The sequence below is a fragment of the Schistocerca gregaria genome, chromosome 3, assembly GCF_023897955.1.
Source record: "Schistocerca gregaria isolate iqSchGreg1 chromosome 3, iqSchGreg1.2, whole genome shotgun sequence".
NCBI classification, from domain to species: Eukaryota; Metazoa; Arthropoda; class Insecta; order Orthoptera; family Acrididae; genus Schistocerca; species Schistocerca gregaria.
The window spans coordinates 344726012-344752023 of NC_064922.1; the positions used below are offsets into that span (position 1 = coordinate 344726012).

The window sequence follows — 26012 nt, forward strand, 5'->3', positions numbered from 1 at the left end:
AGTTTTCCGGGCACGCCCTATTCCAGTGGCGTTGCTTGCACCTGTCAAGGCTGAGCTAGACAGGTTAACAGCTTCAGGGATTCTCCTTCCGGTTACCTCCAGCGAATGGGCATCACCGATCGTGGTGGTTTCTAAACCAAACGGGAGTCTGCGATTGTGTGGTGACTTTAAAGCCACTGTCAACGCTCAGAGCCTCATTGACACTTATCCTCTTCCTCGTCCTGAGGAGTTGTTTACCAAGCTCGCTGGGGGCCAGTTCTTTTCCAAACTTGACTTATCGGAGGCGTACCATCAGTTGCCGTTGGACGCTCCTTCCAAAGAATTTCTCGTTATCAACACTCCTTGTGGGATGTATCAGTACCAGCGATTACCATTTGGCGTCGCTAGCGCACCGGCCATTTTTCAGCGGTTTTTGGAACAGCTCACGGCTTCCGTTCCCGGCTGCATAAACTATCTGGATGACATTGTTGTCACGGGAGCCTCCACTGCGGAACACCTTCGTAATTTACGTTCACTGTTTCGGGTTTTGCATTCGGCTGGGTTGAGGTGCAATCTGGACAAATCACAGTTCTTCCAACCCTCCATTGAGTATCTTGGTTTCCACTTGTCCCGTGAGGGTATACGCCCTCTCCGTCAGCACGTTGCGGCCATTAACGCTCTACCCCGGCCGTCTACGGTCAAAGAACTTCAGGCGTTTCTAGGCAAGATTGCTTATTATCACAAATTCATTCCATCTGCAGCGGCGGTAGCTTATCCGCTGCATCAGCTGTTACGCAAAAACGTCCCCTTCTGTTGGTCCGACGGGTGTGAGCAGGCTTTTGTCCGCCTGAAGGCTCATTTGCAGTCGGCGCCTTGTCTTGCCCCATTCCGTCCGGGTCAGCATTTGGTTCTGGCGACTGACGCGTCACAGTATGGCCTAGGGGCTGTTCTCGCCCATCGGTATGAGGATGGGTCGGAATGACCCTCGCCTATGCTTCCAAGACCCTCAACGAGGCGCAACGGCGTTACTCTCAAAGCGAAAAGGAGGCACTCGCTATCATTTATGCTCTAAAAAAGTTCAGCGTTTTTTGTATGGTTCTAAGTTTCACCTCATCACCGACCACAAACCGCTGGTCCCTCTGTTCAGCCCCTCGGCGTCACTTCCGGATAAGGCAGCTCACCGCCTGCAATGTTGGGCCTTATACTTGTCTCGTTTTCATTATGAGATTCACTATCGCCCCACGGCCCAGCATGCCAATGCTGATGCATTGTCGCGATTGCCGATGGGCCCCGACCCTGTTTTCAATCGTGATGAACTCCTCTGTTTCCACATTGATGAGGAAGAACGTAGTGCGGTCGAGGGCTTTCCACTTACGGGTTCGCAGGTCGCGTCAGCTACTGCGCGGGACCCGGTCCTGCGTCGGGTGATTGATTTTGTTCAACGAGGTTGGCCGGACAGGACCAAGGGACGGGCATTGGATCCCCTTCCGAACTACCATGCCTTGCGCCTTCGTCTATCTGTTCGTGATGGTGTTGTTCTTCTGGCCACGGATGGCGAATCTCCACGGGTCGTGGTGCCAGGCTCTCTTTGCAAAGATGTTCTCAAACTGTTGCACGGAGGCCATTGGGGTATTTCTCGGAATAAGTCCCTGGCCCGCAGGCACGTTTATTGGCCCGGTATTGATTCGGACATCGCCCATATGGTTGCTGCATGTGGCCAGTGTGCTCAACAACTGGCGGCACCTCGTACAATGCCCTCTCCGTGGCCTGATCCAGCTCAGCCATGGGAACGGGTGCACGCCGACTTTGCTGGCCCCTTCCTCGGTACTTATTGGCTACTGTTGATTGACGCCTTCTCGAAGTTTCCGTTTGTTGTTAGATGTCTGTCGCCCACCACTGCGGTGACGACGCTGGCTTTGTCCAAAATCTTTGCGTTAGAAGGTCTTCCATCCACGATCGTCACGGACAGTGGCCCTCAGTTCTCTTCACAGGCCTTCTGTGATTTTTGTACTGGACAAGGGATTCATCATGTTACCGCACCTCCTTTCCATCCACAATCGAATGGGGAGGTCGAGCGCCTTGTCCGCACTTTCAAATGCCAGATGAAAAAATTCCTTAGTGATTTTTCCACAGATGATCACAGCCCTGCTGAACTCTTGCATGGCCGCCACTCTACTGCACCTGCTTCACCCTGTCAGGCCTTGTACTGTGTCCCCTAGTGCAGGAAAATAATCGGTGGGCGCCGACGTGTGGGCACGAGGGTATGGATCTCGCCCTAAATGGATTCCAGGGGTGGTCAAGGCTCTTCACGGCCGCCGGCTTTGTGAAATCCGTACGGGCAACGGCACGGTTGCTCGCCATTACGACCAGATGCGCCCATGAGTGGTGGCCACGCCGGTGCCACCGCCCCATCCTTCGCCTCCACTAGCCCGAGATGCCAGTCCTGTCGCTGCTGCCGATCTACTGTCCGTGTTGATGCAGCCGCCGTCGCTGCCGCTTCCGAGTATGCGAGAACCGGCCCCAGTCGCGACGCCGCCTTCTCCGGGACCCATCTCACTGGAGCACACTCCCAGGTCAATGACACCTATGGATGCTGCTCCGGAGTTTTCACCCATCATCTTATCCAGGAGGCACGTTCCACGCACAAGCTTCCGTCCTGGACATTTTCGACCATACTCTCGTGTCTCTGAGCGGGATCTCCTCGGGGCCTCACAAGAGGCCATGGATGTCTCTGCGCTGTCCATGTCTCCAAGGAAGTGAGTGTTTATTTTTTTCAAGGGGGGAAAAGTGTTGTGATAGTGCCTCGACATTTAACAGTGCTGCCACGACAGTACGCACAAACGGCGATAGAGGCGCTCCGCAAATCGGCTGAGCATGGGAGCGCCACCTAGCTACAAATGGCGCCGGCCGCATCTCATGGCATGGCAGTCGAATACGAGAGACTGAGCTGTAATCATGTGATCAGCTATTGTTTCTAAGAGAGAGTGTGAATATCCACGCAATTATTGTGATTAAACGTTATAACAGATAACTATGATAATTGTTTCATATAAAAGGGAAAAAAGAGCTACTTTAGAGAAAAAAATGATGATAATCCACTTCTTTTACTAATTAGCTACTGTTTTCACCCATTTCTTTATAGTGAGCGTTTATGTGACTTTACTGGTTTCAGAAATTGCTCTCAGCTGCGTATATGCTTCTAAAGTTAAATCCTGTTGAATATGAACATTAACATATATTGGAATTTATACACTCACAAGTAAAACCTGAGTACAGGAGAAGTGGTTAGTAAGATAACCTTTGCTTTGTTTTTTAATACCTGGAGATTTTAAATTTCCTACCTCATGTCTTCTGGCAACCTGTTACAGACTTTTGCTCCAGAATATCATTCTCCATTCTCAGCCCTGCACTCAAATATCTGTATGGAAATTACTTTTACCTGTAGTTTTGTGGTTGTGAATCACAATTCATTCAAAATTCACTCTCATTACTAACCATAAAAGCCTTTAGGGAGTATTTGACTTAGTGCCATACAAACAGCTATTAACAAAGGCATGATAATATGTGGTATTAAGTAAAATTTATTACTGCATTGAGAATTTCTTGGTGGGGAGGATACAGCATGTTATCTGGTATGGAGAGTAATGATAGATATAAATCTTCAGTCATGACTCAGGGAAGTGTGTTGGGATCCTTGTTGTTCATGTTGCGTTGTAATGACCTGACAGACAATGTTGGCAGCTGGAGTGGCCGAGTGGTTCTAGGCACTTAAATCTGGAAGTGCACGACCGCTATGGTCACAGGTTCGAATCCTGCCTCGGGCATGGATGTGTGTGATGTCCTTAGGTTGGTTAGGTTTAAGTAGCTCTAAGTTCTAGGGGACTGATGACCTCAGATGTTAAGTCCCATAGTGCTCAGAGCCATTTGAACCATTTGGACAGACAATGTTAATAATAATTCTTTCAGGTAATACAGCTATCTAAAATGTGTTACTGCCCAGAAAAACTGCACAAATGTTCACTCAGCTTTTGCTAAGAATTCATAGTGGCATAAGAATTAGCAACTTGATTTAAATTACATGAATTTAAAATCAACCTGAACTTCCAGATGGTTCATGTTAGACACCAACTTATGCTACTTACAAATTTTTGAGAACCAGTGTTAACTGAGGAATACTGTCATGCATTTCATCCTTTGTGTATAACTCCCGTAGGGACCATGAAGAGAAGTATAGCCCAATTATTGCTTGAATTGAGGGGTTAAATAATCATTCCCCCATTCCTTGTGCAAATGGAATGGGAAGAAATTCTAGTGACTGGTATAGTGGGAAGTACTATCTGCCATGCTCTTCACAGTAATTTGCAGATTGTAGATATGGACTTAGATGTGAATATATGGAGTAACTGAACTGCCATTAAGCATGCATATTCCAAAGTTCCTGAAGAGATTTTGGCAACATGTTTGGGAGTAAACAAAGTATGCTAGCAATTATGTACATATAGTATCATAACAAGAGATATATTCAGGTGCAAAACAGGCATAACTGAGGTAATTAGTTAACTTACATATGTGTTTGAGAGACTTAAGTGTGTTTTACAACTGGATGCCAAAGATTTCATGTCTGGAACAGTTTTGCTTAGTGTGTAACCCTTTAATCTATGCTTCTGATAAATATAAGAAATTTTTACTTGTGTGGAGTTCCATGATTTGAGTTTTTGTAATATTATGACCTAAACTGTTTGCTGTGAACTAACTATAAACATATTTGATTAGTCCCCTAGTTGTTTTCATTATGGATGTATTTTGGCCCTTTAAATCTACTTGTACTAGCAAAAATTACAGTTTTTTAAGAGTGCTCTGATGTCTTTGGTGAATCATTTATTTAAGTGAGGTACAGAAATGGGCAAAGTAATAAAACTTGCAGGGCATATTTAATGTTTTCCACTCTAAATTTAGTAATATAAGGGGCAGTCAAATGAAAATCAAACACCCATCACTACAGGACAAAGTAATGCTACCATTCAAAAGTAATCACTGCGTCCATTATGACATTTATCCCACTAGGAGATGAGACAAACAACTCCTGTTTCATAGAATACTGTTGGCCACTGACTGATCCACAACCCCATCCACTCATGCACTTCACCATCCAACTGGAACCAGTGTCCATGCACATCTTTCTTCAAGTCACCTAAGATGTGAAAATCACATGGTGTAAGGTCTAGGCTGTACAGAGGATGTTGCATTGTTTCCCAACAAAATCACGGAAGCAATGCCTTTATCTGACTGGCAGTATGGGAGCAGGAATTATTGCACAACAGGATGTTTTTGCCCAATAGAATTCCTGTATGTTTTGCCTTTATGGCACATTGCAATTTCTGCAGTATGTCTTTATATAGCTGTGCAGTGATTGTGGTTCCACAATTGAAGAACTTGATGAGCACAGGGCCTCTGCAATCAAATAAGATCTCTATGACCATATTGGAAATTGTGTGAACAACTTTGAATGTCTTTAGTGGAGGAGATGTATGATGTTTCCATTGTTGGCTTTGATTTTTGCACTCAGGCTGTTGCCAGTTGCATGAAGACTGTGATTCAGTGATTTGGCTGGGAAACATTCTAACATCCTCCATTCAGCCTGGATCTTTCATGGTGTGATTTTCACATCTTTGGCGACTTGAAGAAAGACTTGTGTGGATATCATTTACAGTCAGACAAGGTAGCACAAGAGCGAATGTAGCTGTGGATCTGTTAGTGGCTGCCTGCATTCTAAAAAACAGGAATTGATTATCTCATCTCCCAGTTGAATAAGTGTCTTAACATATGTGGTAATTTCTTTTGAATGGAATCCTGTAGTTGTGGGTGTTCAGTTTTCATTTGACTGCCTCTCATATTTCTGTGTTATCATAATCCTTTAGTTATAGTTCTTTTTAATCATTGACCATATACAGCAGGATAGGTTTAATCATTAAATATACAGCCGATGACAAGGATATTTTTACAGAAAATTCTAAAAATGGAATGCAACTTATCAGTATTGTAAAAGAATAAGGTCAGATCAGTTTATTTCAAAACTTTATTTTACTAATGAGAATGGGTATTTCAATAACCAGTCATAGACCATAGCTTTAAAAATGTTATAGGGCAAGGACTGAGCGGATTTAGGAAGTTTATTAAGAAATTTTAAACAAGTCAATTTTTTGTGAGTTTCTTGTCTTTGTCTTTTTCTGTCCTAGGATACCAAAGTCCAGTTTCTTTTAGTGTTGTGATGGTGTATGTTCTTTCTGTTGTAAATCCTACTTAAATTGCATTTGACATAAAATAATGCTGTATAGATTTTTAGGGCAATCACAGTATCTTCAGATTGATAGCAGTGTACCTTATGATTTATTTTGTTCACTATTATAATTACTGACTTAAATCATTAAAATTTCATTGATTTAGCAGGAATGTCTCCAAAACACACCCCCATGTCCACATCAAAACTGATATCATTGTCTTTGAGTCAGTTGTAGCAACAATGATTACCAAAGAATAAAGGTCAACTGAAACAAACAGAAGTTCTCCAAATGAGATAGTGCATTGGCTTAGGACTGGAGCATGTTGAACAACTATGGCTAAAGTTTATAAGAATAGTTCACTATGCACTGTAGATACATGCCCAGTAAAAGAGTTTGTTGGGATGGCACCCACATGGTATACAGTCATTGCAAAAAAACTTATAAAGAAACAAGGAAGTCACATAGTTGCAGTATTTCTTGATTACCTTAAAGCGTTTGACACATACCGCACCTATCCTTATTATCAGAAGTGTGACTGTTTGGAGTATAAAGTCAAATTTGTGACAGGTCTGATAATATTTTAGTTGGGAGGATACAGTAAGTTATCATGGGTGAAGAGTCACTGACAGATGTAGATGTAACTTTGTCTGTACTCTAGGGAAGTGTTTTGAGTCCCTTGCTATTCATATTGTATATTAATGACCTTGTGGATAATACTGATAGTAACATCAGAGTTTTTGCAGATGATGCAGTTATCTACAATGAACTACAATCTGAAAGAAGCTGCACAAATTGTCAGATATTCATAACATTTCAAAGTGGTGCACAGGGAAACTTCCTTTAAATGTTCGGAAATCTAAAATTGTGCACTTCCCAAAATGAAAATACATAGTATCCTATGCAATATCAATAAGTCACAGTTAGAATCAATTAACTCATACAGATGCCTGAGTGTAACAATTTCTAGGGATATGATAGTGTCAGTCATATAAAAAGAAGATGGCAGACTGCAGTTGATTGGTAGAATACTGGGGAAAGAAAATCAGTCTACAAAAGATACTTCATTCAAACACCTCTGTGATCTACCCTAGAATACTATTCAAGTCAGTGGGACCCATTCCAAATAAGACAAATGGGTGATGTTCAACGGATACAAAGAAGAGCAGCTCAAATTGTCCTAAGATTTTTAAACCCATGGGAGAGTGTCACAGAGATGCTGAAAGAACTGAAGTACAAGACACCTGAAGACAGATGCAAACTACTCCATGAAAACCTACTTTGAAAGTTTCTAGAACCAACTTTAAGTAATTGATGTAGGAGTATATTACAACCCCACACATATTCCTCCCACAGGGATTGCAAAGACAAGATTAGACAAGTGATGGCATGCACAGAGGTATTTAAGAAATCATTCTTCCTATGATCCAAACATGAATGAAGTGGGAGAAAGTCCTAATAACTAGTTGCCATGAACTTCAGTGGTTTGCAGAGTACACATGTAAGTAGATCTGTGTACCATAGGATACGTGTAACTGGAAAAGACTAAGTATCCTGTCCTCAGACACTCATTAGTGGCTGCAGGTGTTAGTTTCCACATAAGATAGTACAATCAAGCTATTATCTTACAGATATGGCTAATATGTCCCTTCCAGTTTAATGTGGAATTGATGTGAAAGCCTAAGTGTTGTTTTTAGTTACTTTGAAGATATTAGTACCTGTGTTATATTTTGATTACAGAAAAGTGCATATCAGAGAAACCAGTTCATTGCTAATTATAACTGTTTCTTAGTTACCTAAGCCAGTTATGTGATGTGTTGTGTGTAATAGGCTGTGTTGTGTCCTCTGTGTTTATTATGACAACAAAATTTCTGAACAGCAATGTTTCACAGACTACAAAATTTGAAGTGAAGATAAAGTGCTTTTTATACAAAAGAAAAATAGTGTATCAAATGAAGTATGCCATTTGTGAAGTGGATGCTTATTAATGGTCTTGAACTTTTGAGTGTGTTTAGTTTTACTGAATCTTAAATGTTCAATATTTCCTCAAGAAAAATATTTCTCTACAGAATATTTACATCATTATAATCTGTCTGATATAAGCTACTCTTTGAGCAATAAGAACTGAAAAAATACATATTGTAAAAAAAATTTGACATTTCATACAATTACTGTATTCATATTAAGAAAATTATTTAAAAACCTATTACTTGGCTATACTGATTTTAGATGGAAAGCATACGAATCAAATTGATGCACATATTAGGCCAGGATCTCTGTTTAATTAATCCACTAATCATTCTGAGTTTGGCAATAGCATCACCTTATTAACCCAGTGAGGATATGGCAGGATCAATTTGACCCTGCTCATTTTGTTTTGTCGGCAGTTCTTTGCTGTAACTACTGAACTCTGCTCCATAACATGTGCATGAACTCAGTCGCCTGCTGTCCATGAAAGGAGATAAATGAGTGCAAATGGTAAGAGGGTATTTTTGACGCTTTCACAGCCACGAAGTAGTATTTCTGTCACATTTTTCAATTATTTTTTTTTCATGTATGTTTCATGTGCTGAGCATTTACATCATTTGCGGGCAGAATTATCAGACAGTGATAACAACTTTGCAACAGATTAGCAGTGAAAATGAATATTGTGTAAGTGAGTGCAGTGACTAGTGATACTGAGCAATATGCATGTGAAGGCAGTGGCAAAGACAACAGTATATGACTAAATGAGCCACAAAATACTGTCCACAATGCTGTGTTACCAGCATTAGTGAAGTGATCAGAAAATCAGGTATGCAGTTCGTTTTATTTTGGTAAAGGTGGAGTCAAGTGTGCAAAAATCCACCTTAACAACAAGTTTGGACATGTTCTGGAAATATCATTAGGCAAGTACCTCACATGAGTTTAGTGGCAAGATCAGCAAAGAGAGAGCTTGAATGCTGGAGTCTGTTTTGCAATGAAAATATGCTTAGTATTATCTTGAAATTCACAAATGTGCAAACTGGAGAAAGGATAGCAGCTTGTGAAGTAGTTGCAAATCACTATTTTATGAAGGAAATGACCATGAGTGAGCAGAAGGCTTATATAGGCTTGTTGTACATTGCTGGATTTTTACCAGTCTGGGAGACAGAACACCGCTGACCTTTGGGCTTCAGATGGAACAGATGTTGAAATATTGCAGCTGACAATGACATGGCAATGTTTTAATTTCATTCAAAACTGTCCTCATTGTGACAATAAATCCACATGTGAAGATAGAAAACAGCTGGACAACTTAGCACCAATACTTAGATATTAGAAATATTCATTGAAAATTGTGAGAAATCCAATGTACTAGGAGAATATGCAACCATAGATGAAATGCTACATGCTACATTCAGAGGCAGATGCAAATTTAGACAACAAATTCCATCAGATCCAGCCGAATATGGCATAAAAACATTTGCTTTGTTGATGAAAAGAATTTCTTTATCTTCAACCACAAAATATATGCTGGAAAGCAGCCTGAGAGGCTGTTTCCACTGGGCTATAAGCCATTTGATGTTGTAAATCGGCTGGTACAACACATTTCCAAAACAAGCCGCAATGTAGCATTTGATCATTGGTTCACCAGCTATGAACTAGAGTCACATCTGGTGAAAGAACACAAGCTAACTGTGCATAAGAACAAGAGGCAAATGTCTCCTGAATTTTGCAGAACTCATGGTAGAGAAATCTACTGATCTAAGTTTGATTTCCAAAAGGATATTACACTTGTTTCTCATACACCAAAGAAAAACATAGTTGTTTTGCTTACGTCTAGTCTTCACCACAATGCTGAAATTGGTGAATCGATAGGAGATAAAAAGAAACTAGAGAAATTAGAGATAAACATGTTTTATAATTCTATGAAAGGTGGAGTTAACGTTGCAGGTCATCAACTTATGATGTAAACTGGAAAAAAAAAAGGCCTCAGGTTGTCTTCTACTCAATGAATATGGACAGCATAAATGCTGCTGTTGTTCAGCGATCAAATAACAATAAAAACCACATAGGCTACTTGTCCAACAAGAAATACCTCAACTGCCAAGCACTTTGCGACTTTGTGTAAGAGAATCAGATAAATTAGTGCAGAATCTTCACAAGAATCAACTGCTGGAGTCCAAGGTGTACGAAAATGATGTCAAGAGTGTCCCTATTCTAGACATCATAAGACATCTAATGTTTGTGAAGGTTGTCATAAGTGCATTTGCAAGAACACATTTTTCCATTCTGTTAACAATGTTCTGTGGCAATAGATGATTAATAGCTTATGTCAAAAGTTTATTGTTCATTTTGTGTTTGAAGAACATTTATCTCATAAACGCTCAGCAAAAAATTCGAGTTACTGATGAGAATGCATGGTTTTGTAGATTTTAAAAAATATGTGGACTTACGAGTTGTTAAAACGATTATTTTGTAGACTTTATGCAAAAATTAAGTAATAAAGCATTTGTATACTTCATGGTGTTTATTTCTACGAAAATCATTTAACTAATAAATAATTAATAAATTTAATTCTCATCTTTTGTTAAAAAGTGCCAACAAATACTTAAAAAATATACATGAAAAACAGGGTCAATACCACCCTCCACATACTTGATGTACCCTTTTTTGTACCAAATCCTCACCGAGTTAATTATCAATCAGTGAATTCTATAGAATATAGTACTTTCACAGTACACTCTAAATCATGTGTACTGTACATTTGAATCTTAATGTACTTCTGATCTGATTGCAAAAGCAGGGCTTCTTCTGAAAATAGCAGCAGATCTTCTTCTTATTTCCTCTCTTTTGTTATGATAATTAGATGAATCAACAGTTCATATTTTATCCTTCTTATTGTTATGCAGTCCAAGTATAATACAAAAAATTCACTCCATTTTTCAGATCTACAACAGGCTTCTCTGGGTTGCTGTTCACTGGATGATGTGGCATGCCGAATTATGACTCGTGTTATTGGCCATTACCCTCACCGCAAGCAGATGCTTATTGACTGTGGCTTCACTGCTTTAACCAAGCAAGGACTAAATGCTAATAAAATTGTTTCTGGATATGCTGTATTTGAATATCATCCACATCTCAAGTATGTTATTCTTTATTTTTTATGCATCTGGGTTTTGGATATATCCTGCTAGCATTTGCTCTAATGATGAACTATGTACAGGATAACACTGCAGCAGATGTGGAAAGTAAAGACATATATCTAACATCAAACATAATTGACAAGTTTTGTTCCATTTCACATTTAAACCAATACTGTTATAGTGCTGCCTTTCCATATCCCAAAGACTATTAGTTGTAAAAGTATAAAATTGAGTGGTTTATATTTACCAGCTTCTGAGGCCACACTGTGAGCAATACTGCACGATGGAAGAAACAGACTGGATGGAGGAATGAGGAGGAGGATGGGGCATGGAGGGGAAGGAAAACAGGGTAGGGGTGGAGGAAAAAGGTGTACCAGGAGGTTAGATGGCGGGCAGGGGGTGGGGGGGCATGAAAGGAGAGAAGCATAAAGACTGTTGGTGTAAACTGGTGGAACAGAAGGCTGTATAGTGCTGGAGTAGGAAGAGGTAAATGAATATGTTCATGGAGGACAATGACTAATGAAGGCTGAAGCCAGGAGAGTTACGGGAATGTAGAATATGTTGCAAGGAGAGGCACCACAAGTGCTGTTCAGAAAATCTGGTGTTGGCTGGTAGATGAAGGGTGTGACGCAGTCATTGAAATGAAGAACATGGCATCGGGAAGCATGCTCAGCAATTGGGTGGTCCAGCCATTTTTTGGCCACAATTTCTCAGTGGCCATAGCTTGTAGATCACATGACTGGTTTCACAGGCAACCCTGCCTTTGATGTTCTAGGGTATGTTCGTGACTAAACTGGAGGTAGTCGTGGGAGAAAATATTGGATAGGTCTTGCACCTAGGTCTATTACCGGGGTATGAGCCATGAGGTAAGGGGTTGGTAAGAGGGGTTGTGTAGTGTTAGATGAGGATATTTTGTTGGTTTGGTATGTGGTGGAACACCACTGTGGGAGGTGTGGGAAGGATAGTGGGTAGGATATTCCTCGTTTCAGGGTATGGTGAGAGGTTGGAGAATATGATTCAGTTGCTCCAGTCCTGGGTAGCACTGAAACATGAGAGGAATCCTCCTCTGCGGCCAGATGATGGGATGTTGGGATGTTGGGAGGTGTGAGTGAATGCTACCTTCCCCAATGCCTGATGGATTCCAAACCTACAACCTCCTTTCTGGTTATCATGACAAATTATATCCCTACCCACAATTACTTCTCCTTTAAAGGCATCACCTAGAAACAAATATGGGGTACGACAATGAGCACCTGCATGGAACTATCTCATGTCAACCTATTCACGTTCATCTAGAGGAATCCTTCCTAACTACCCAGAATCCCTCACCTGCTTCACATTCACAGATGATGACATCTTCATGATCTGAATTGAGGGTGAGGTCAGCCTACCCACATTCCTCCAGATCCTCAACACTTTCTCTCCCATTTTCTTCACCTGGATCTCCTCAACCCAACAAGACACCTTCCTCGATGTTGACCTTCACCTCAAAAGTGGCTACATTAGTACTTTCATCCACATCAAACCTACCAACCATGAACAATACCTCCAGTTCAACAACTGCTACCCATTTCATAACAAGACGTTCCTTCTATGCAGCCTAGCCACCTGTGGCCATCACATTTATAGTGATGAGCAGTCCCTCTTGAAATATACCAGATGTCTCACTGAGGCCTTCACAGACCATAATTACACTCCCAATGTTCTACAGAAACATCTCTGCAGTCACCCACAACCTTCCAATGCCCCACTGTCTGGGTCGAAAGGAGCATTCCCAGGAGCAACCAAATTACTCCACTGGTGTTTCCACTACCTCTCGTCATGCCCTGAAATGAGGAATGTGCTGTCCACTATCCTTCGCACCCCTCCGACAGTGGCATTCCACCACCCACCAAACCTACACAATATCTTCATCCATCCCTACAAAACCCCTCCTCCCAACCCATTGCCTCATGGCTCATATCCCTGTAATAGACCTAGATGCAAGATCTGTCCCATACTTCCTTCCAGTCCAGTCACAACATTCCCTAGTCCATCGAAGGCATGGTTACCTGTGAAAGCAGTCTGTGATCTACAGACTAATCTGCTAAACTGCTCTGTGTTCTAAGTGGGCATGGCAGCTGACAAGTTGTCTGTCTGTCTGCATGAATGACCACTGACTAATTGTTGCCAAGAAACAGCTGGCCCACCCAGCTGCCGAGCAGGCTGCTCAACACAATGTTCTTTATTTTAATGACTGCATCACAGCCTTTGCCATATGGATCCCTCCTACCAATATCAGTTTTTCTGAACTGTGCACATGGGAACTCTCCCTGCAGTATATCCAACATTGCTGTAACCCTCCTGCCCTCAACATGCACTGGTAACTGTCCTTCACCCACCTATCCGCTTTCCTGTTCCCACTCCCGAAATACACAGACTTCTATTCTGCCAACACATCCAAATTTTCTTACTTCTCTCCTTTTCTTCTCTCCCCCCCCCCCCCCCCCCTCCCTTACCATGAACCTCCCGTCTGCACCTAGCTGTCCTAACCTCTCTCCACCTCATCCCTGTATTCTCCCACTCTACTGTCCCCCACCCCTACCCTGCTATCCCTCCCCAACCCAGCCTTTTACTTATGCCCTACACCCAGACTGCTGCCCCCATCATGTGCTGTTGCTCGCAGTCTGGTCTCAGCAGCCATAGACAGTGGCTATGGGTGTGCGAGTTGTGTTTGCATGAATGTGTGTGTGTGTGTGTGTGTGTGTGTGTGTTTTATCGAATTCAGGAAATGGCCTTTCAGCTGAAAACTTACTCGTTTAGCAGTCTTTTTGTTGTGACTGTCTGTGACTCAGCATCTTCACTATATGTTGGGTAGCAAACTATCGTTTTCATAGTACTGTCATTATTCCATTCTGAATTTTCCTTGGTTTATATTTGCACTGATTTTGTTGTTAAAATGTCTTTACATTGCTAAAACAAGTAGTAACCAAAGCATTGCAAGTTTCTGTTATGAAAGTAGGAGAAGAGTGTCATAACTTTAGAAAAACAGAAATTTCAGGTAGTACTTCTCTATCTCATAGTTCAGGAATAATATTTAAGTGTGACCAATAGTGCTGCTTGATGTTGAGGGAGCTTGTCATATCTGCCCTTTTACATGAGCATTGTGCATGCCAATCTGTAAGAAGGTACTATGTGGAATATAAAATACTTCATTTTCAGGGTATGGTAATAGGATTATTATGAATGTATTGTCAAACAATGTCTATACAGATGTATGTTTCATGCACAACCTGAGGCAGTCTGGTTCTAAAGAACAGAGTTTTTTTTTCTAAATAAGAGGTTTCTTTTTCTAAATGTCAAAACATTTTAAGCTATTGAGTCTAATTGCAGAAAAAAGTAGTATTCATAATTCATAGATATTGAGGGGCCTGCAGGCCAACTTATCCATGGAAAGAAGAAGGTGCACTGGAATAAGATTTTCACTCTGTAGCGGAGTGTGCGCTGATGTGAAACTTCCTGGCAGGTTAATACTGTGTGCCGGACCGAGATTCGAACTCGGGACTCCCGAGGTCGAGTCTTGGTCTGGCACACAGTTTTAATCTGCCAGGAAGTTTCACATCAGCGCACACTCCACTGCAGAGTGAAAATCTCATTCTGGAAACATCCCCCAGGCTGTGGCTTAGCCATGTCTTTGCAATATCGTTTCTTTCAGGAGTGCTAGTTCTGCAAGCTTCGCAGGAGAGCTTCTGTAAAGTTTGGAAGGTAGGAGACGAGGTACTGGCAGAAGTAAAGCTGTGAGGACAGGGCGTGAGTTGTGTTTGGGTAGCTCAGTTGGTAGAGTACTTGCCCGTGAAAGGCAAAGGTCCCAAGTTCGAGTCTCGATCCGGCACACAGTTTTAATCTGCCAGGAAGTTTCAGAAGGTGTACTATTTTCCAGAATGAATCTTTCATAGAAATGGAGTGTGCAATTCTTTACACTAGATCATAAAGCTTGTCACTGGAAGGCAATAGTATAAGCAGTTTGGCAATTAGAGTCCATGATATCACTTGGCTAGCAGTGGAGAAGGGAACAATGCAGGTAAATACACAAAGTTACATTCTGGGGAGGGGGAGGGATGAGGGGGGGGGGATACACTGCTAAAACCTGGTGTAGCTCCAGAAAGTGGAGCAATTGCTTTTGTTACTCTTATTGGTGTGCAAGCTGTTTCAATATCTCCTTTGTCATCATTGTACTATTTGATATGATGGTAATTAGCTAAGTTTATGATGCTCATTCAGAGAAATGTGGCAATGAGCTAACAAATTTTTTATTTAATTTTGGTGTTATTTTTTTATTTATGATTAAACTGAGGTAAACATTTCAAAACTTTTTCACAGTAATAATTATCAATTAGGTACATATTATGTTTTCTAGAGGATCCTTTAGTATAGCTATTGCAACTTTTGAGCCTTAGCAAAGCCATTAAAAATTGGTCTCATCAGTATATAAATTCTTGTCATGAATGGGGAAACCAGTCAGATAGTGTGAGAGAAGCCAAAGTTATTTGCCAGAACCAACAAAAACAAGAAAACAAAAATGTAGTCAGAGTTGACAAAAAGGTTATCTAGTGGTGCAATATGAGTATCTTCATGTGATGCCATGCAGTCTATCTTGCTAGGTCTATGCCAATATTTATTTAGTGATACAAGCTGCTGGTGATAGGGAGAGCAGGTGATACTGACAGCTGTAGAGATTTTTTGTTTTATTTAGACTCTGCCACTTCCATTGAAAAGTTCATGGTAGCCCCATGTGACTCAGGAATGTTAAACATATAGCTGTACCAGAAAAACTGAAACACATTGAATACCTTCAGAGTTATATAAACATTTTTTCAAGTCCACAACGTATCAGTATTTCCATGGGTACGTGGATGATATCGATAGCCTTATAAAGTAATACCAACAGCATGACATATAGTTGGACTATAATTCTTGTTCTAAGAAGTAACACATTTTACTATCACAAAATATTTCAAAATATATACACAGCATGTATTACAAAAATGACATTCAAGTTGGAAAAAAGTCAGCTTTAGCTTTATTGAAACCTAGAACACTGTTGATACTTCTTGCTGATAGTTTTCTTAAGCTAATTTTAGGATTTATCTTACTGAAACCAAAGCCTCTGCCTTCAGCCATTTGGGCAATTTTCTTGAAATTGTGATTAAGGTCCTAAACAATTCACCACTAGTCAATCAGAGAAATGCCATAGAATAACTGTGCAAATGTAATTTTCTTGCTGACTAATTATTGCTCTTGTTTAGGATTTATAACAAATATTCTCCCCAAGGCAGGTTACTTGTTTTAATTTAATTTTATTCAATCATAAAATGTAATTTTTAGTATGTTGAGCTCCTTTGATACAATGTTCTGCCCAGACTTCACTAAATGTAAAGCCTTTATGAGGTTTTCTTCAGTTCATTTAGCCCTCTCTGCTTTTCTTTTTCTTGTCCTCATCATCTGAAATTAGATATAAGTGTAAACAACTTATTTTCTGACACCTGGAGCATGACACCCTGTCAACATTGCCCCACAATAGTCTGTCAGTATTATACCACTAAAACGTCATGGTGGAGACCAATTTTTAATGGCTTTGCTAAGGCTCAAAAAGTTGCAATAACTATACTAAAGGATCCTCTAGAAAACATAATATGTACCTAATTGATAATTATTACTGTGAAAAAGTTTTGAAATGTTTACCTCAGTTTAATCATAAATTAAAAAATAACACCAAAATTCAATAAAAAAGATATTTGTTTGCACCATAGTAGATTGTTGACAAGAACTTGTTGCCTCTGCACCCTACTTCTGGCATCAGTCGGTATGCTGCAGCACTGTCTCCCACTCAGTACAATGCTACTCAACTGAGTAGATGATGGTGTCTTCTGTGTTGGTATTTCCCTGGTTTTCCCCTAGCAATGTCACTTAAGAATGAGATTTTCACCCTGCAGTGGAGTGTGCGCTGATATGAAACTTCCTAGCAGATTAAAACTGTGTGCCGGACCAAGACTTGAACTTGAGACCTTTGCCTTTTGCGGGCAAGTGCTTTACCAACTGAGCTACCCAAGCACAGCTCACAATCCATTCTCACAGCTTTAATTCTGCCAGCATATCGTCTCCAACCTTCCAAACTTCACAGAAGCTCTTCTGTGAACCTAGCAGAACTTACACTCCTGGAAGAAAGGGTATAGTCGAGACATGGCTTAGCCATAGCCTGGGGGATGTTTCCAGAATGATATTTTCACCCTGCAGTGGAGTGCGCACTGATACGAAACTTCCTGGCAGATTAAAACTGTGTGGCAGACCGAGACTCAAACTCAGGACCTTTGCCTTTCGCATTCAAGTGCTCTACCAAATGAACTACCCAAGCACAACTCATGATCCATTCTCACAGCTTTAATTTTGCCAGCATCTCATCCTCTACCTTCCAAACTTCACAGAAGATGTTCTGTGAACCAGACTTCTGTGAAGTTTGGAAGGTAGGAGACGAGATGCTGGCAGAATTAAAGCTGTCATAATGGATTGTGAGTTGTGCTTGGGTAGCTCAGTTGGTAGAGCACTTGCCTGCAAAAGGCAAAGGTCCCGAGTTCACGTCTCGGTCTGGCACACAGTTTTAATCAGCCAGGAAGTTTCGATGTCACTTAAGTACAGCATTTCAAGTGTGCTAGAACATGGTGCATGAGTAAGTGTGCATGGCAGATGGAGATACTAAAATGTACAATTTCTTAAACATTATATCATAAAACCTTAATGGAAAAATAAAGAGTTAATTGAAGTAATATAAAATGTGATGCCAGATTGTCAGCAGGCACAGCAGCTTTTTACAACTTCATTTACTCCCTCTTTGTAAACCACAGTTTAAAAATAATTATATACAGACTGGTGTTTCCATTCAGGTTCTTGAATCTTTCATTTATAATAATTTATAAACTACATCATCCCATTCTGCAGTGGGATTCTAACTGAATTAGTGTTTTTTTACCCAAGCAGTTTGGAGGAGTATGTTGTTGTGAAGGAAAGACTATGTGTAAAACAGATGAATATTTTATTCTTTTTTTTCTAGAATCCATTCTGCTTTTGTTCTTCAAAAGTCATTTTTCCTCCTTTGTTCCTTCCTTCTAATCAGACTTCTGTTATTACTGTTTCAGGCTAATTGAAATGACTCAGGAAGTTGGCAAAGTTGAAGCTGTTGATGATGCTCTTGATGTCAATAGATATCCAATAGGAACTGTGCTTTTCTTGTACCCTTATCAAGTAAGTATGTGGATATGATACATTGTTTGTTACATAATAGAGTAATTGTGAAAGATACTGCAATTAAGTTGCTTCTTTAAATATCTTACAACATATAGAAGGCAAAGATTTGCAAAACTGACCATGATTTGGAATTTTACCTTTATTTTTTGTTTTTATTTTCTGAGGACCCTGTAAGAACAGTGGTTCTGAACAAGTCGTCTCAGTTCACTGCAGAATACCACACAGTTGTCTATTACATGGGACAACTATCAGTACATCTTAGCTGTATTTACTTACATGAGTACCAGGACCATTACTTCACTGAGTCCATAACTAATTTCTGATCACATCTTCACACCTTATGTAGTACTTTGTCTCATACACTCAGTGGTTCCTCATATCATACTTTTCCTTGATCATATTTCCTGATATTCTCTGTGAAGTGCACATAGAACATATTACTGATCTGTGACCAAATCATAAAAGATCATAACCAACTTAAAACACAATTTTTTTAGTTATGTCAGAGTTTACATCAAGACACAAGGAAATAGTGTTATAACGTATGATGAAGATTCATAAATTATCATATGGCATTCACAATTTCTCTGTGAACTTTTTTTAATTCCAGGTTGACCAACAGTATGTGGTGTTGAAACAGAAATACCATAGCATTAATCAGATGTCATAAAAGTATAGTACCTTTAAGAACAGATAATTGTTTTCATACTTTATGCAAGATTCCAGTGCTTTTTGACACTTCAAGTCCTAGCTCATCTGATATTCATGTTATTTCAGGAGTGGAGGGGTGTACGTAAATATTTGACAGCATAGACTGTTCCTATGCAAGAAACCATATGAATTTATGCTCTACACGAAATATTTTCATTGATGAAGCTATTTGAAACTATCAGAAATCAGAAGAGCACAGATGACTGTAAATTAATATGGTACTATTTATTTTGTTTTATTGCTCATTTCTCGCTAAAACTCATGTTCACAGCTGCTGCCAGTTCTTCAGAGCATTATAAACCTCTTATAGACAGATGATGTTCTCCTTGAAACTAACCACTGACTCTCAATGTTGTCATGCTGGTGCTGTTGCATGGGTACTATGGGTACTGTTGTCACCTGATCTTCATCCACTAATATTACTGTAGGGTAGAGTTAGCTAACCATTTCACTGCTCTTTGCTTGTTTAGGCCAGATGATTGTCCTGGAACTTTGACATGCTAATACATTTGCACTGATGCTTCTTGTAGGCTTCTGGCATAGTAACATATCTAGCAGTTATACATTCACTTAATATTCTCTCCCACAGTAATAAAATATCATATGCTTTCCATGCATTTTCATGACACTTGCCAATACTATCCACATAGTGTACTTTTATGGATACTATGAAAAATTACAGTTAGAGAATAGAAACTGGAAATTCTTTTTGGTGCTAAGTTGGTGCAATCATTTTGTGGGTTAATTTCATTATGTCACAAAAGAAAAATGAGTGAAAGAAGTGTTACAAAAAAATATGTGGGTGAGGCAATCCCCACTATGCTCTTGTGTGTTGACTTTAATTATGTCTGATTATAAACTGGTGAAGATCTCACAATGACAGATTAATGCCAGATCCTCTTCTGCATTTGAAAGAGGAGGTTCCATTTTTAGAAATTCTATTCATCTTGCTATACTTGCATTCTGAGAAATTATGTGGAAAAGTCCAGGTCCAGGAAAATGAATCAGAAAGAAAATGTAGTTAGCAAGAAGCTACCAAAATCTGAGTAGAAATCATTTTTCTGGGAGTCAAATAGGAGTGATACACCAGCTGCATTATTTCTTAAATGTTTTACGAGTATAGTGTGTATTTCATTCATTTAAAGCCTTTCATTCATTCATTCATCTCCATTTCCTAAACTGGAAGTCAAATGTTGTATAACTTATAAATTTCTGAATTAAAACAATGCTAAAATCCAGGATGGAATAATGACATTATTATGAAAAGGATAGATTGTAGTCCTGGGACAGCCTTTCAAACTGCAAATATTCTAAACACAAGCTGAAAGGGATACAAATTCTGCTTCTGTAGGAGAAAATGCAACAATATTTTGTTTATGTTCCCCAACACTCAATTATGATAAAATGCTTGATAACATACCCTTATGTTGTTATGTCTGAGCTATTTGCCCAATTAGCATCAGCATGAGCTACTGCAGCTTTATAGTTTTCTTCTTTTTTATAATGTATCCAATAACCTACTGTTTATTTTATCTAATGCAGTATCTTCTTTAAACCTTTCCAACATGGTTCCTGTGGATCACTTTGTTAATGACTGAAATAATTAATGACATAGATTAAATGATGGTGAATTGTTTGAGTTACATAATTAAAACATCTTGTTAATTTTCTGTAAGGACTTTCTCATGCAGCCTCTTGTCATTCTCAACTTCTCTGTAATTTAATACCATGGGTGTGTTAATTGGCTCCCCATCATTTATTCCATACATCCTCAACAAATTTTCCAAAAAAATGTTCTGACCCAAAACTATTACATCCTCATCCTCCCTCTCATCTTATCTTAATTCCCAGTAAAACTCTCTAATGTCCCAAATCTTTCATTTCAAGTTTACATCTTAAAGCTAATTTGAATTCTTTAATTTTTGTCTTATCATTTTCTAAAATGATAGTATCATCTACATAACAAAAAGTAAACCTTAATGAAGCAATCAGAACTCCAGGTTGGAATATCAACAATATAAAGAAAGAGTTCGATTGCTACTCACCTTGAAGAAGACATGTTGAGTTGCTGACAGGCACAACAAATAGACTATTACACATTTATCTTTTGGCCAGTGCCTTCATTGGAGAAGGAATCACACACACTTTCATTCACACAGGCAAGCGCACCTCACACACACTTGACCACCATCTCTGGCAGCTCTGGTTTGAGTTGCTGCAGATAGGGGTCTCATATGTTGGAGGTGTGCTTGCTTTCATGCATGAATGTGTGTGTGTTTCTGTTCTGAAAAATGCTTTGGCCAAAAAGTAAATGTGTAACAGCCCTTTTGCCTGTCTGCAACACAACATATAAAAGAGTAAACCTTAGTGTTGAAGTTCCTGTAAGAATATAGGCACCAATCAGAATTGCTCTGAACAAAGCATAGACCTTTAACAAACATTAAATTTAGTGAACTTGAGGCGTGCTTTGTTTAGCTTACCTACAATATCTGGTTCTACATGAAATCCTGCCAATATCTTTATATAAAATTCTTAATCTAAATTTTCATGAAGAGAAGCACCTTTTACCTCAATTTGATTTACAATCAGTTTTTCATGATTGATGGAATAAAGGAGTGCTAATCCAGCAAGATATGCTGGAGAACTTCTGTGGAGTCTGGAAGATGAGGTACTGCCAGGACTGAAACTGTGAGGGTAGGTTATGAGTTGTGCTGAGACAGTTCAACCAGTAGAGTACTTACCCATGGAAGACAAACATTCCAGGTTCAAGTCCCAGTATTGCACACAGTTTTAAAGTGTCAGGAAGTTTCATAAGTGTTAGCAAATTTTGCTATGATATTTTATATCAGATTTTCTGCTGAGTTAGCCACTCTGTTCACTATAATCTATTATAGATTCCTCAAACAGAGAACCATGCCTAATAGTTGGAAGAAAGTACAGATCATATTAGTCTACTACAAGATTAGCAGAAGTGATCCACGAACCTACCACCTTATATCCTTGACATCAGTTTGTTGTAGAATCTTAGAACATATTCCTAGCTCAAACATAATAAGGGACCTTGAACACAATGATGCTGTGCCCCAGCATGGATTTCAAAAACATCAATCATGTGAAACCCAACTCACATTTTACTCTTAATGACATACTGAAAGCCATGTATCAAAGCGGTATGAAGTGAAATTTGTGACTGGACTGAGGATTTTTTGGTGGTGAGGATGCAGCTTGTTACCGTGGTTGGAGAGTCACTGACGGATTTAAATGTAACTTTGCATGGACCTCAGGGAAGTGTATTGGGTTCCTTGCTGTTCATACAGAATGAGAGCGAAATGCATTTGGCATCCCTGCACATGCCTGTTTTTAATTTGTAGCTGCCAGAAGTTTCATTGATATATGTCTGTTAGTTATGGTTGTTGTACTGAGTAGAGCATTGTGTTACACAGTTGGTGAATTTCGAGTTGGCAGAGTTAGAGGAGCAATGTGTCTGAATTAAATTTTGTGTGGAACTCAGGAAAACCTTTACAGAGACACACCAAATGATGCAGAAAGCCTACGGTGATGAGTGCTTAAGCCATACTTGGTGTTACAAGTGGTTCACATTGTTTGAAAATTGCAGACAGAAGTTAAAGGTGACCCTCATTCAGGATGCCTTTCGAAGTCTGGTGACAATGCTTCTGCCAGGAATGTCATCATGAATTTGTGCCACATGGACAAACTGTTAATCAATGGTACTAGTGGGATGTGTTGTGACACCTGCAAGAAAATGTGAGAAGGGAATGGCCTGAAATGTGTTGAGACAATTCATGGCTCTTGCATCACAATAATGCATCCACACATTCATCCCTGTCGATGTGCTACTATTGAATAAAAAATGAAAGAACTGTGCTGCTTCATCTTCTGTACTCTCCAGATGTGGCCCCTGCAGAGTTCTTTTTTATTTCCTAAATTTAAAACACTATTGAAAGGACAAAGATTTGCAATGATAGATGAGATAAAAGAAAATTTGCTTCATGCAAGCCAGGAAAAGGAGTACCAAGACTGCTTGTGGAATTGGAAACAGCAATGGGAGCAGTGTATCAGTTATGGAGGAGAGTATTGCAAAGCAGACCATGTATAATGAGTAAAAGGTGTGTGTAGAAAAATGTTGTGGGCAAAGTTCCAGAATTTTATGAGCAGACCTTGTATATTAATATTAATGACTTTATGCAGATGATGCAGTTATCTACAATGAAGTACATCCTGAGAAAATCTATACAAATATTCAGTCAGATCTTAATATGACATCAAAGTAGTGCACAGATTGGCAACTAGCTTTAAATGCTGAGGAATGTAAAATTTCAAACTTTACAAAACAAAGAAATATAGTACCCTATATGTAGAGTATCAGTAAGTCACAGTAGAACTTGGTAAACTCATACAAATTCCTGTGTGTTGCATTTTGTAGGGACATGAAATGGAATGATCCCATAGTCTTAGTCATGGGTAAAGCAGGTAAAAGACATCAGTTTATTGGTAAAGCACTAGGGAAATGCAATCAGTCTACAAAAGGAGATTGCTTAAAAATCACTTGTGGGATCCACTGTAGAATATTGCTCAAGTGTGTGGGACCCATACCACATAGAACTAAGAGGGCACATTGAATGTATGAAGAGAAGGGCAGCACAGATGGTCATATGCTTGTTTGACCCATGGGAGAGTGTCACAGAGATGCAGGAAGAACTGAACTGGCTGACACTTGAAGATGGGTGTCATCTATCCCAAGGAAGTCTACTTACAAAGTTTCAAGAACTATCTTTAAATGAAGATTTCAGGTGTATAATACAGCATCATACTTATTGCTCCCACAGACAAAATTAGTTTAATTACAGCACACTCAGAGGCATTTAAACAGTCATTCTTCGCATGCTCCATACATGAATGGAATGAGAGGAGACCCTACTAATGGATACAACAGAGTGTGTCCTCTGCTGTCCATATCAAAGTGGTTTCAAGAGTATAGCTATATATGTCATCAGAAATGTCACATGTTCAGTGGAAATGTTAGTGAGCTTAGTTCATATGCCAATTATTATAGACATTGTTCTTCATTCATATGCTTAGGATCTCTTGATGCCTGTGAATATCACAGAACATTTTGAAAAGTCTGTAAATAAGAAGAGAAACATAAGAAGAGATAAAAAAAATATTTAACTTTTTGTCCAAAATGTCTTACTACTTAAAACAACCACAGCACAGCTGATACAAAATGCTTCATGAAGTCCTAGAGGCCAAGACCAGCAGTCATGGTTTGGCACTTATGCAGATGAGCCATGTAATTATTTCTTGAGATCACTAGGAAGTCATTGCTTGATATTCAAACCTCATTGCCAATTTTGTTAGATTTATCTACCGTCTAACATGTTGCTCACAAATTAAGTAACATTGTGTCAATTTTTCACTTTTTTAAATTAGATATTTCTGTGTTGGATTCCATTCCCAAACAAAATGTTCTAACTGAGGTGCTGTTCATATGAATATTCTTCTTTCCTTATATCTACTAGGTATTTTCTAAATATTTTAATTAGTAATTGTTTTGCATGTTGGTTTTTGTAACTGCTGTGAACCTGATGCCTAATTTCAATGTGCTATTGTTTATTGTGTGGGAACAACTAAAAATATTGCTTCTGCGTTACTTGGTTTTCCAGTATTCATAACCAGTCTTCTTAGCATTTCTGTTTCAAATATTTACCAGCTGCCTATAGCTTTTGTCCAGGTGACTCACTGAACTTTTTTATTATTTCCTTGCCTTAGCTGTACAGTACTCTGATGTTCTGTTGTGTGTAAAAGTTAGTGAGTTATCTGAAAAAAAATACTGATATTTTATGTAGTTAATTGAAACTAACATTACTTGGAATAATGAATGAATATTTTAAGCAACTGAAGTTATCCTTTTCATGGATGTTCATCTGTAAAATTTGTTAGTTACATTTGTAAATTTATTTATGAATTTATTTAAATTTTAGGCCTGTGCAGCAGCAGCTCTTCATCCTGTTTATTATATTCACAAAGATGATGTCGTGCAGGAGGAGTGGAGACCTGTTCGTGGATGGTAGACCCAAAGGATAATCTGTACTTGTTGCTGGAGAAACATCCATGAAGAGAAATTTGTGTTTTATGTTTGTTAGTAGTAGTGAAGAGACATTGCAAAACTTTGAAGTTTTAATTATGATGTATGGGCAGCTCAGTGAATACTTTTCAGGCAGCTAAATGACAAAAATTTTGGATAATCCTAAAATAAATGACATTATAAGAATATTTTTTCATTATATCATTTACTGTGTCAGTTTGCAATGAGTTTGTGTCAGGTTTATAGCATATACCTGTAACAGTCACAGCTGTAAAAGTTACACTGTGAAGATTGTTGAAAAAATGTTTCATACAGTTTTGTAGGCAGGTTTGCACTTAAGATCACTACCCACTTTCCATTGAGTTAAGTAATTTTTAATAGTAATACAAATCACCTAACACTGTCTGTTCATGGAAATATGGGATGATTTTAGAAACACACATACTATGGCTGTGTGCTTGCTGAACCGATTGACTGTTTATCAATCAGGATTTATTTTATTTGCACATACACTGAAGAGTCAAAGAAACGGGTACAGCTGCCTAATATCAT

At 39.2% G+C, this 26012-nt stretch overlaps 1 protein-coding gene across 1 annotated transcript in view; it reads left to right on the top strand.

Moving 5' to 3' along the window:
• Positions 1-25648, top strand: part of LOC126355742 (D-threo-3-hydroxyaspartate dehydratase-like) — a 120311-nt gene extending 94663 nt beyond the window's left edge. Inside the window, exons 5-7 of the mRNA XM_050006124.1 lie at positions 11169-11364; positions 18535-18640; positions 25357-25648. Of these exons, the coding sequence (XP_049862081.1) occupies positions 11169-11364; positions 18535-18640; positions 25357-25446 (392 nt within the window). The 3' untranslated portion in view covers positions 25447-25648. The remainder of the gene's footprint in view (positions 1-11168; positions 11365-18534; positions 18641-25356) is intronic.
• The last annotated feature ends 364 nt before the right edge of the window (positions 25649-26012 follow it).